This window comes from Dendronephthya gigantea, unplaced genomic scaffold (genome assembly GCF_004324835.1).
Source record: "Dendronephthya gigantea isolate DGI-Jeju-01 unplaced genomic scaffold, DenGig_1.0 000868F, whole genome shotgun sequence".
Lineage (NCBI taxonomy): Eukaryota > Metazoa > Cnidaria > Anthozoa > Malacalcyonacea > Nephtheidae > Dendronephthya > Dendronephthya gigantea.
This window is the reverse complement of record NW_021163878.1, coordinates 7,700-20,219: the sequence shown is the minus strand read 5'-3', so window position 1 is coordinate 20,219 and position 12,520 is coordinate 7,700. Positions and strand designations below refer to the sequence as shown.

The window sequence follows — 12,520 nt, the reverse complement described above, 5'->3', positions numbered from 1 at the left end:
TATGACAAGACATGCACTCAGCAACTGCAACAATGGCACCTGCCCAAGACAAGCAAGACACAACAAGCTCTTCTTTTTGAGGACTTAACAATCCCACTGGACACATATATGAGAAAGACAGGAAAGGACGAAAAAGATCAGTATTAGAAGGCAAAAGAGAAGGATATATGGCAACAAAAGAGAAAGTGGTGAGATGATCTGGAAGAGCTGAAAGCAGCATTGGAAGAGGCGGGTAGCAGGTGTAATTTGATTGGTGTTCTAGGTGACATATGTTGCAAACCTTGTGAATTTAATGCGGACGAGTTACCATCAAAACAGAGAATTATGAGGGCAGAAGAAATGGGAGACAAGCTGGAGACAACAGAAATTAGATCAAGCATTTTAGAAAAATTGGACATGGCTTTAGATTAAGCATATATTCCCGAAGATGAAAATTGTTAGAAATTTGTGAATGATAAGTTAAAAGTGAACAATAAGGGGTGTCAAGAGATTGAAAAAAATATAAGGAAACAAAATTAATGCAGAGAGTGGTTTGACCAAAGAAAGTGTAGGTTAACATCATCAATGCTCGGTACTGTAATCAAGAGAAGGAAGTCAATTTATCCAAACAGTATTATAAAGAGCGTCACAAAACCCACAGCTACAAAGAATGCAAGCTGCCAATGGGGAATTGATAATGAACATACTGCTCTCATGAGGTATCATCGATATAAGGACAATATATATCAAAGAACATGTAGAGATTTGTGTAGCTTGTTGTTTGGTGGTAAATCCAAGGTGGCCATGGTTGGGAGCAAGTCCAGATGCTTTAGTTTCAGATGCAAGGGAAGTGTCGTTGTTTGGGGCTGTGGAAGTGAAATGTCCTGATCCAAGTCTGGGATGACCATTGTAGGGGCTTGCAGTGACAAATCATTCTGCTTAGAGTTGGTAGAGGGAAAACCATGTCTCATAATATTTATTATTACCAATGTTATGGGCATTTGCCGGTTGGATTTTATAGATTTTGATGTTTACACTGTAAATGATATTCATGTGGAAAAAATTTGCTTAAGTAAAGTAGAATGGGAAGAGACTGCTTTACCTGAACTAACTGCATTTTATTTTAAACATTTAATGAATCTTGTGCAGTAGTACCATAATAACATGTGTTCTCTGAAACATGATTAATAGTTTCAATTCTTGGAAAAAACAAATGTACTTGTTAATTAATAGTACAAAATTATTTGTGTTTAACAACTTGAATAATATGTTCATTCCTCATGTTCCCGAATTAATTTTCTGAAAAACAAGGTTAGATATGCGCAAGCAACCGAAATCTTGTTAAAATCAGCTGCCATTGATATCGGCAAGTCGTGTTTTAGAATGCGGGAGGTCTTAATTCGCTGTATAGCTCTTTCTATACATGGATTCGATGCTTTGCTATTCTTCGAGTTTTAACTTCATCAGCTTGACAAAACTGTAACTGGTCACCAAGAAAAGGTGGTATGTTTAAGGAAACACCATGGGGTAAAAGATCCTCAATTTCAAAGCCCCTGTCTGCCATTACCTCATCACCCTCTTCAAGAAGATCTAAAATTCCACAGTCCTGTGTCAATTGTTTATCTGATGTATTCCCAGCATATACAAGTCTGAGACAAATGTTAAGTCACCTCTTGGGGAAATGCCAACTAGACCCTTGCCAGTGTTATGATTCTTGTAAGATGAGAATGTAGCACTTTGGCTTCGTGATTTAGATGGAGTGTCAATAAATAGTTCGGTACAATCAATTATAACTCTGGTTTTGGGATAATTTCAATTGTCCTTTATGCTTTCTGGCATTATACTTCTAACATACCTGTGAAGGCCAAATAGGGATGGAGCGTAAGTATCTGTAAAGGAAATCCAGCCAAGTTACCCAAATTCGTGATACTTGTGATATTGATACATTGAATCTTTCAGACAAATCTTTCTCTAACAAGCCTAATCGCAGTCTCGCAAGAAACAAAAATAGCTCTTCCTCAGGTGTTAATATTCTCTTCCGACCACACTTCTCCTTCTCCAGCTGTCTCTCCATATCATCTGTTGCATTGTGCGATCCACTATAATGTAACCTCTCGCATGCAGGGCAAAGATAGTTGTGAAATGCTTTAAATACTTTCTAACTTGGAAAGCCAGTATAAAATTCAAAGTCATTATCACTACTTTTAAACTTATTTATAGAAAAACTACATTGCTCCACTTTCTTCTTTAGTTCCAATATCTCCTCTTGTTGCTCTTCCTTTTCCTGCTTTAATTTCCCAACTAACTGTTCAAGTTCTAAAATTCTAGCATCCTTCAGCTTTGACTCCCCTTGTATCTTATCAGTTTTTCTTTTTGGTATTGCTTTCCCGTCCCTACATTTTGATGTGGTTCTAGGCTTTGGTTGTTTAGGCATCAACAGTTTTTGTACTAAACATGGAACGTTGTTAAGGCAGGTCTTCTTGCCACCCACAAAATGTTTTGAACAAACCCTGTGATAATTGTTTGGAGTGAAACCAGATCTACCAATCTGCAACCATTTCTTTTCAAGCTTCTTCTCTTTTGGGATTTGATAGAATGAAAGCTCTGAATTTTTTTTTGGTGTTGCTATCACAAGTTGGAATACAGCAAGTGGTTCCTCCTCCTTTATATTGGTATTTTCCTTTGTATGGTAACGCAAGCATGCATGAAGTGCATGCAAATCGCAAAGCATATTTGCATGATAATATGGTATAAATACAGGGGAAGCAATGACCTGTTCATCACGTCTAGCACGACCTAGCAGACACAAGCCTTATATCAGACGTTTGAAGCATGTCTTCAGAAGACCAAAGCGCAGAGAATCAATCGTCGAGCTCGGCTACAATCACTTCAGCTTTGATCAATCAATTTAAATCTTATCTGGATAGCAAAATAGACAGCCTTTTGTCGGGCCTAAGTATTGTGAATTCATCTCAAACTAAAAAGCTTGAAAGACAAGCAGAAGGCCGCGCCTTAAAATTTCCCGGCAACAAAGATCAGTTCCTGTTTAACGCAGAGGTGCACGATTTGCTCGACGAATCCGTTGTTTTGATAAAGAAACAAGATACAGATTCAGCATTGCCCAAAATAGAAGCAGCTGAGAATCTTATACTTCAAAGGCAGAAGAAGATCAAATTAGCCGATAAGAGCGAAACTGGCTGGTTGGCTGTTAAAGAATACGAGGCGGAGGAATTAGCTAGCGATTCAGACGACGAGAAAAGAATAAAGAAAGCCCAGGAATTAGCACTTAAGAAACGCAGAAATAATGCTATTAAGAAAGACAAAGCAAGAAAATCATCTTATCCGCCTTATTCATGCGCTGATGCTGATAAGCGGTTTTTTCGAGGTATCTATTGCCCTTTCTTTGTTTCAAGTGGCAGGCGAGTGCTTGCACGTAGCCTGCCATCAGTATGTGTTTAAATGTGTAAGTGACAGAAAAAGGAAAATGACTTACCTTCGGATGAGCTAAGCGAGGTAGAAGGAAATGGTATTTTCCTTTGTATGGTAACGCAAGCATGCATGAAGTGCATGCAAATCGCAAAGCGTATTTGCATGATAATATGGTATAAATACAGGGGAAGCAATGACCTGTTCATCACGTCTAGCACTACCTAGCAGACACAAGCCTTATATCAGACGTTTTATACTTCTTTATTCCTATATTGCCTGTTTGTTTTTCGTTATTTCCTGTTATCTCTATTGCTCCGTGTGTATAAATCTTGTTATAGGCCGTAGAGTCCCAATTCCATCAGATATGTCCTTCCGATGTGGGAAGAAAGGGCACTGGAGCAATAGCTGTGCAAGATTTGGATTTTCAAGGCCGATGCAGCAGCCAACTTCAGGATTCTCACACAGGTCCGCAGCCACGTCTAACCCCCCGGAACGAGGAGTTACACCTATCTGAGCAACAACTGGATGATTCAGATATCTTACAAGATAATTATGATTTGATTCAGGTACAACGTTTTATTGACGCATGTCAACTCGAAGAGTTTGTGAGTGAAAAAACCAGCGGGCTACCAATAGTTAAAGGCAGACTTAGTTCACATATTAAATTCTGGGAGGACATTGGGGCTTCCGAATTTATTTTAAATTCCATACGAACTGGATACAAGATTCCATTTTACTCCTCACCAACCCCAAAGTCCTTTCCTAACGACCAATCAGCCTTAAATAATTCGCAATTTGTCATTGACTCCGTATCAGAGTTACTATCCTCTAGCAGAATTGTGCGAGTACAAGACAGTGTTACAAGTGTGTAGTCCCTTGTCCGTGGCAATCCAACCGGGAGGAAAGAAACGACTTATTTTAGACTTGCGCTACGTAAACAGTTTTGTTTATAAACAAACTATTAAATTTGAAGATTCGAGAACAGCCATCCAATTTTTTGACAAAGGCACATACTTTACAAAATTTGATCTGAAAAGTGGTTACCATCATCTCGACATTTTCATACACCATCAACCTTACCTGGGGTTCAGTTGGCTTATGGATGGGCAGAAACCCAGTTATTTCATGTTTACTGTATTACCTTTGGGGCTGACATCCGCCCCTTATATATTTACAAAACTAATACGGCCCTTAGTTAAACACTGGCGAGCGCAAGAGATTAATAATCTCGTCTATTTGGACGACGGACTTGACATTGAAAAAAGTTCCGAATCATCTATCCGTAATTCTAGCATCATTCGCAACGACCTGAATCGGGCGGGGTTTGTAGTTAACGATGAGAAATCGGTATGGGATCCCACTCGAAATATTACATGGCTGGGTCTAAGCTGGGACGGCATAAATGGTACACTTAGTGTGTCGAATCACAGCGTAACAAAAACCCTGGATACCATTTAACAAGTTCTAGATCATCCGAACGTTTCCGCACGGAAATTAGTGTATACCATATCGTAGGTATGATAATTTCCATGGGTCCAGTTATTGGCAATCTTACGAGAATCATGACTCGGCATTGCCAGATGTCTGTTGTTTCATCCGAGACCTGAGACACATTGTTTATGCTTGATTAATACTGCAAATTAGAATTACAATTTTGGAAAGCTAATATAAATGAAGTAAATTGTCGTACTTCAAGTTTAGAAGCACCGTCAACAGAATCTTTTATTCGGACGCGAGTGCTTTATCCTGTGCAGCTCATTCGAGTGATGGGTCCTTAATTGCTCACCGTGCGTTTTCAGCTGAAGAAAGGGACACGAGTTCCACTTACAGAGAGTTAATTGCAATAAAATTTGCTCTTGAAACTTTCGTGCCAATTGTCAAACACAGCAGGATTAAGTGGTTTACTGATAATCAAGTAGCAGCTAAAAAATTTCAAGTTGGAAGCATGAAATTTAACTTACACCAATTGGCTTTTAAGATCTTTTCCACTTGCATGGAAGAAAACATTGAGTTAGAATCAATGGATTCCACGATCTTTAAATGAACAAGCGGACTATTTGAGTAAAATTGTGGATTATGATGACTGAGAAATCACATGGCAAACTTTTCACCAACTAAAAAGCAGATTTGGACCGCACACGGTAGATTGTTTTGCAAATTATCGTAATCGCAAAGTCAAAAAATTCTATTCAAGATTTTGGAACCCAAATTCATGCGGAATTGATGCATTTTTTCAAGGATGGGAGGAGGAAAACTGCTTATTCGTTCCTCCAGTTGCGCTTGTCTCCAAAGTTTTACTGCACATGCATAAGTTGAAAGCATCGGGGACTTTAGTTGTACCATTTTGGCCGTCGGCGTCTTTTTGGCCACTACTGGTTTCTCGATTTTCCTCTTACATTAAAGATTATATTGTGCTCGTTGGTAATACAGCCCTCAAACATGGACTTAACCAAAACTCATTACTCGGTTCAAACTCGTGGACAGGGTTCGTAGTAGCCTTTCGTTTGGACTTTAATCTGCGTGTGCTTAATTAATTGTTGTCCATTATGTAGCAATTAATCTACATTGCCCGGAATTCTCGAATTTAATAAATTATTAGAAGTTAAAAGTATGGTTGTGCATATTGCAGCATTTGGCAGCGGGTGCTGGCCAAGGAAATACTAATTGAGATCCTAGCTGGTTAGCTCGGGGTCAGGCGGTTGCCTTATTTTTTTCAGATTGGCACTAATTTGCTTACAAGCCGGTTGGCTATATAGGTGAGCATGTTCCTGGCTAGACTTATCAGCGATGGAATCTTCTACACTACTGTGATATGTTAATTCTAACTAATACAGATGTGCTTGTCTGTTCTTTTATTTTTCAGGACTTAGCTTTTGCATCCTCTTGGGGAATTACAACTATGGAAACCAGAAAACAAATAATTTGTCAATTATTGTCCTCTCGGGCGAGTTCAACCGTGAAATCATATATTGCCCAATACCGGAAGTTTATCAAATTTGTAAGCCAGAATTCTAAGCTTACTCGTGAGTTACCAATTAGCAGTACAGTCATTTCTCAATATTTGTCCCATCTTCTACTTGCCAAGAAATCCCACAATGTCGTTATACAAGCTCACTGTGCTTTAAAGTGGATCCACGATCTTCTCCCACTATCTTCCAACCCAGCGGATACGGCTATGATTAAAAACATCGTGGAGAGTAAGAGACTCTGTTCCAAACCTTGTTCCAGAAAAGAACCCTTATCTATAGAGAACCTCGAAGCTGTTGTTTTACGATTTGCTCTCCTAATAGTGACTTAAAGGATATTCGAACAGCACTCCTGTTTGTCCTGGGTTTTTCTGGGTTATTTTGAGCTAATGAGCTAATCAACATCCAAGCTAAGCACATCACAATCAACTCCGATCATTTGGCCATCGTAGTCCCACAAAGCAAAACAGATCAATATCGAGAGGGCAATACAGTGTTTATTTCAAAAACTAACGGAATTGTGTGTCCACATACTTTGCTTCTCACCTATTTTTCTTTAGCTCAGATTGTTCCAAATTCAGATGAGTATATTTTCAGATCAATCCAAGCTCCTCGCAGAGGAGCAACGAAAGCTACTTTGGGCCCGAGACGTCTAAGCTACACAAGATGTCGTGAATTAGTGAAGAGGGAGTTCAAATTATTGGTCTAGTTCCGAAAAAATACAGTACTCATAGTTTGCGATCCGGAGGGGCGACGTTCATAGCAAATTCACAAGCGAACAATCCGAATCTCAATCGATGGTTAAAAATACATGGAAGATGGAGAACAGATTCTTCAAAGGACATTTATATAAAAGATAAATTGAACCATAAACTAACCTTAACCCAATCATTAAATAGTTGATAGAAAGTTGTTATGCTCAGAGTTATAATTATGTCATTGTGATAAGTAATAAATGCTAGGCGAGTCCTTGCACGTAGCCTGCCATTAGTATGTGTTTAAATGTGTAAGTGACAGAAAAAGGAAAATGACTTTCCTTCGGACGAGCTAAGCGAGGTAGAAGGAAAATTGTATTTGAACATGTAGCTCCTTTGTTGGTTGTATCAGCCTCCATTGAAGTTCCTGGGTCATCATACATTATAAATTATACTTTCAGTTTAAGCAATTTTATATTCTAACTAAGCTACTATTTCAAATTTAGTACTAGGACCTGCCTTAGTATTTAGATATCTAATTATAAAATTTAAAAAATTACACTAACTAATAATATATATCAGTTTATAGCTATCAAACTATGTATAAGTTTAATTCGTTTTACCTAAATTCTAGCTAAAAATATTATTTTAAATTAATCCCAATCCCAATCGATTTCATTCTACTTTGCACGAAATATAGTTTATAGTACATAAAAGCCAATTTTGGTTTCAAAATTAGCAAATGCTACGAAAAAAGTATATAAATGTATAGTGTGTAAATGTATATAAATGTATATCGCGGCGGCCATTTCCATTTCCCTTGCAAGTAAAAGGTTACCACATTTCCCATGATGCTTTGCTATAATGCAAATTGCCTATAACCTATATCAAAATATAAAATAAACAAAGAAGCGGCTTCCTGCTTAATAATCCATGATTGCCACAGTTAACCTCTAAAAAGCGTACTTTTTTCGTCCTATGGTCGACTAACCTATTGTAGTGTGTTTTCAAAATGCTTTCAAAACATGTATATTATGGCTAGTCTTTGCATGGGCGTCCCAATTGTTGCCGTGGATAAAAACGTTGAAAAAATGAAGAAATCATGGGGCCAAACACGAAATTTATGCACTTATGGTCCCTCTGATTATTGCAGTGCATAAAAACATTTAAAAAATAAAGAAATGCATGCTGTCAAACCCGAAATTTATGTATTTATGGTCGTTCTTATTGTTGCAGTGCAAAAAAACGTTGAAAAAGAAAGAAATCACGCTGTAAAACCCAAGATTTATCTATGTATGGTCGTCCCGATTGTTAAGGAACGCTGGAAAACCTGAAATTTATCTCAGAATTTATGGGCGTCCCGATTATTGCAGTGCATAAAAACGTTGAAAAAATAAAGAAATCATACTGCCAAACCCGAAATTTATGTATTTATAGTCTTCCCGATTGTTGCAGTGCATAAAACGTTGAAAAATAAAGAAATCATGCTGTCAAACCAGAAATTTATCTATTTATGGGCATCTCAATTGTTGCCGTGGATAAACTATGAACGTTGAAAAAACGAAGAAATCATAGTGCCAAACTCGAAACCTATATCTATTTATATGTTCGTCCGGACTGTTGCGGTGCATGAAAATGTTGAAAAAATATAGAAATTATGCTGGTTGAAAAGTGAAGAAATCATGGGCCCGAACGCGAAATTTATCCTATATTCTCACTGGGAGTTTTGGCAGACAATGCCACTTTGTCTACCCAAAGCTTAACAAACTCCTTAATGGCATTCAGTTTATCACTCAAGCGAGCAGGCCTGTATAAAATAGGGCAGAAACAGGGTTTTTTCACAGTTTTGCTACGAAAGCCAGCCAGCAGACTTAGGGAGCAATGCATCCCTTTTTCCCCCGTGTTTGTGCAGATGTGCTGTTTATATCCCTTTAGCTGCAGATGTATATATCCCTTTCTTCCGCGTGTTTGTGCAGATGTGCTGTTTAGGGCGTTCTCGCCATGTATACTGTCTCCTTTAGACCGTCCTATTTAGTCATTAGCGACCTTTAGAAATCAAGACAGTGTTTGCCGAGACGGCTTTTATCACGCAGAGTGGACTGGGTAATGAGTTGTGCGCATGCGCAGCTAGCATTGCTTCACCGTCCTGGTTTGTTGACAACGTGGATTACTCGGTTTTGCCGTTATCTGGACAACGTGATGTCTTTTGAGCAAGAAAACGCGGATATTAACGTTAATATAAGGCGAAAGGGAAACGAGCGTAAGTGCTTCTGGAATGTGTAACACTTATTTTCCGGTACGTTTTTCATAATATTTGCTTTATATGTACTTTGATGAACTGTTTGTCTTTTACATAATACACGATGACAGGTCGCCATTTCACTGGACAGACCATAGGCGGCCCAGAACTGATCTCGCTCGCTAATCTCGCTGTCGCTGACCTTGCGCGACGCTCATGTTGTCTGAACAGTCTTATATTATGACAAGGTAGGCAACCCTCACGCCAAATAAGCTAAAAACGCACGGCGGTTGACTCAAACACCTTCACAAAACCGCAAATATTTCGTAAAAATATTGCGAATAAGAAAAAAAAGTACAACACATTAAACTTGAATATTTTACTATATTTATACTATATTTTAGCATTCAAATGTATTCCTATGCATGTATAAAACGTGAATGTTTTTTGGGTTTCTGGCAAATATATTACAAAACCTATGCTGGGGACACCTTGCCTATACCTTCGTCATAATTTTAAATTGAAAATAGAAAGCTGATTGGCTCTTTTTAAACGACAGCCAATCAGCTTTCTATTTTCAATTTTAAAAATATGACGAAGGTATAGGCAAGGTGTCCCCAGCATAGGTTTTGAAATATATTTGCCAGAAACCCAAAAAACATTCACGTTTTATACATGCATAGGAATACATTTGAATGCTAAAAATATAGTATAAATGTAGTAAAATTATTCAAGTTTAATGTCAGAGGAGGTTGGACAGCTGTCACAGAATTTCTCGACCAATGAGATTGCGCTATTTTCCAAGCATGCTTGCGAAGATTTTGAGCGAGAAAATTTACATAAGACAGAGAAACATAAAAATATTGAGTATATTTTTAAAGTTTACTGATTAAAACGCATATTTTTTGAAAAAGATTCATTGGACTGGCGATATCTGTCGAGATTATCGAGGTAAGCGTTACTTTTTAAGTCGATTTTTATAACTGAAGTTGGTCGGGTCGTTCCGAAGTGATGAGTCATGTGCTTGTCTGTTTACAATTTTCAAAGTTGAAAATCTCGAATTCCTGTGGTTCGATTTTTGAGATTTTTGTAAGAATGAAGTTAAGTATGTAAAAAAAAATCGGCTGGATCGACCCCTTGCGACCCCACACCATTTCCGAGATATCGGGCTTTGAATTTATCACTCTTGTTTTGAGATGTTCAAAATAGCGCATTTCGGGTCAATGGGATATTTCCCTTTCAAATATTGTTTAACTACATAATTTGTAATATTAATGTAAATTTTATTTGTATTCATGGTTTAACTTCCTTAGTTATTAACATTTAGACGGGAAAATAGTATTTTTTTGTATTTTATATAGATTTCATTTTTGGCAGTGACGACTCCTATGCTCATTCGCTAACGCCTAGCGTTTCGGTAAGTGCACATTGCGCAATTTCGGGGTTGAATAGAATATTTTTCTCTTTTGTGTAGGTCAGTATATTGAGGCCCAAAAAAGGGTACACGATCCTCCAACTGGGCAAACCCCTGGAAAAAGGCAACCAAAACTAAGATCTACATCTGGAAAGTTTTTGAAGAGATCCCTGTTTCAATCAGCTACAGATAAATTAGAGAACAGGACAGCGGAAAAAAATACAAAGGTAACAGCTGGAAATATCTTTACTCGCATAATAATGTAGGACTCTTTTGGATTGTAAATATGAAAGTCTATTGACACAAGCTATTTATGTATGGACCTTTGCTTATTCTACATAGATTAATACAACATGGAGTGAAGAAGAATTGTCAGCATTGGTTGAGTATATTGCCCTTTACTATTTTCCTGATGAAGATTCCACTTGTGAATGGCCACTTTTTAAGGATGAAGAATTTTGGAGGGAATGTGCTAATGGTGTCACCTGTGTTAACATTGACAAGGAGCGAACTGGTAAAGGATCATTTTAGACTATTTACCTCCTTTAAATTAGTTGTCCAGGAAATCACTGCCACTTTGTCATTTGTTTATTCCTAATTTTTCATACATATGAATAGTAAGAGACATTATTTAATGTATTGCAATGATATCCCTATCCCTTTTTGCAATTATAAGGACTTGCATGTAGAAGTGTTGTACAGCGATTCTTGAAGGAAAAGTTCAAAACAATTGCTGATTCTGAAGAAGCTTATGGAATTTGCTATTTTGGTGAAAAGGAGGCAAAGTGTAGGTGACGCTGAAAAATTGCTGTCACCTGCTGTAGCTAAGTGGCTGAAAGCTAACGGTTTTTTGAGTGAAGGTAGATTTGTAGAGATTGTGTCAAACTGGCATAAGGCAAGTGGTGGTCGTGGTCTAACGGAAACAGAACGTTCAAAAAACAACCTGGCCATGCTGGATTATCTGCTAGAAGACTGGATGCCATGGTACAAGGATTTAAGGGACTACTCTACAATGGATGTTAACAGGTACAGTACATATGTCAGATCATATTGTATGGACATATTTAATGTATGTGTTTATAACTTTTAGACCGATCAAAGGAGTTGGTGGATTCACCAGAGAAGTTGTGGTTGCATTAACAACAAATATTGAAAGTCAGGTTTGTTTGTTTTTGTTATGGTGATGCTTTTCGATCTTGGAGCCTAGTAATTTTAATCATCACTGTTTTTTTGTAGGAGTTTAGACGTCGATATGGTATTGAAAAAGGGCTTCCTCCTGAACACCCACGGGCAGGATCAACAGATGATGTTGAAGGCATCTTTGCTTCTTTACATGGATTACTGGGACCGATTTTTGATGAGAAGGATTTTCATGATGCTTTTCCAAAAGTTATTAGTGAATATACAAAGAAGTGTGATCCTGATCTGCCATTTTACTATTACACTGGATCCAATGATAGATACAATGATGGATGCTTGCAATCTTTTAACATACCCTCTAGTAGTGGGAAAGAACGTCTAGATCGTGTCTGTATTTCAAGGCGAGCTGACCCTTGAGTATTTGTTGCCAACAGAGCTGTAATCCCACAACGTGGTCAATTGAGTGTTAGATCAGCACATTTCAAACAACCAGAAGGCTTACCACCACCACCACCTTCACAAAATTGATAAATATGAAACATATTGTGTGATTATATGTTTTCACTTCTTCAGTAAAATAAACTGACATTTTATATTGGTTCTGTTCTTTAGATGCTTGTTGATGTTTACAGTTAGTGTGAGTTAAGATCTGCATTAC

At 37.8% G+C, this 12,520-nt stretch overlaps 2 protein-coding genes across 2 annotated transcripts; both read left to right on the top strand.

The window, feature by feature from the left end:
• The first annotated feature begins 2,811 nt into the window (after positions 1–2,811).
• On the top strand, positions 2,812–3,438 carry LOC114544607. The gene has a single exon (XM_028563195.1). The coding sequence runs from the start codon at positions 2,812–2,814 to the stop codon at positions 3,436–3,438; it is 627 nt and encodes a 208-aa protein (XP_028418996.1).
• A 7,881-nt stretch (positions 3,439–11,319) lies between these two features.
• LOC114544606 lies at positions 11,320–12,279 on the top strand. The gene is made up of 3 exons (XM_028563194.1): positions 11,320–11,748; positions 11,813–11,882; positions 11,959–12,279. Exons 1-3 carry the CDS (start codon positions 11,474–11,476, stop codon positions 12,277–12,279), a joined length of 666 nt encoding a protein of 221 aa, XP_028418995.1. The 5' UTR covers positions 11,320–11,473.
• Positions 12,280–12,520: the final 241 nt, after the last annotated feature.

Coding starts and splice junctions, on each gene's coding strand:
- LOC114544607 (XM_028563195.1), top strand. CDS start 2,812: ATGTCTTCAGAAGACCAAAGCGCAGAGAATCAATCGTCGAGCTCGGCT.
- LOC114544606 (XM_028563194.1), top strand. CDS start 11,474: ATGGAATTTGCTATTTTGGTGAAAAGGAGGCAAAGTGTAGGTGACGCT. Junction 11,749..11,812: donor TCTACAATGGATGTTAACAG/GTACAGTACATA, acceptor TATAACTTTTAG/ACCGATCAAAGGAGTTGGTG. Junction 11,883..11,958: donor CAACAAATATTGAAAGTCAG/GTTTGTTTGTTT, acceptor GTTTTTTTGTAG/GAGTTTAGACGTCGATATGG.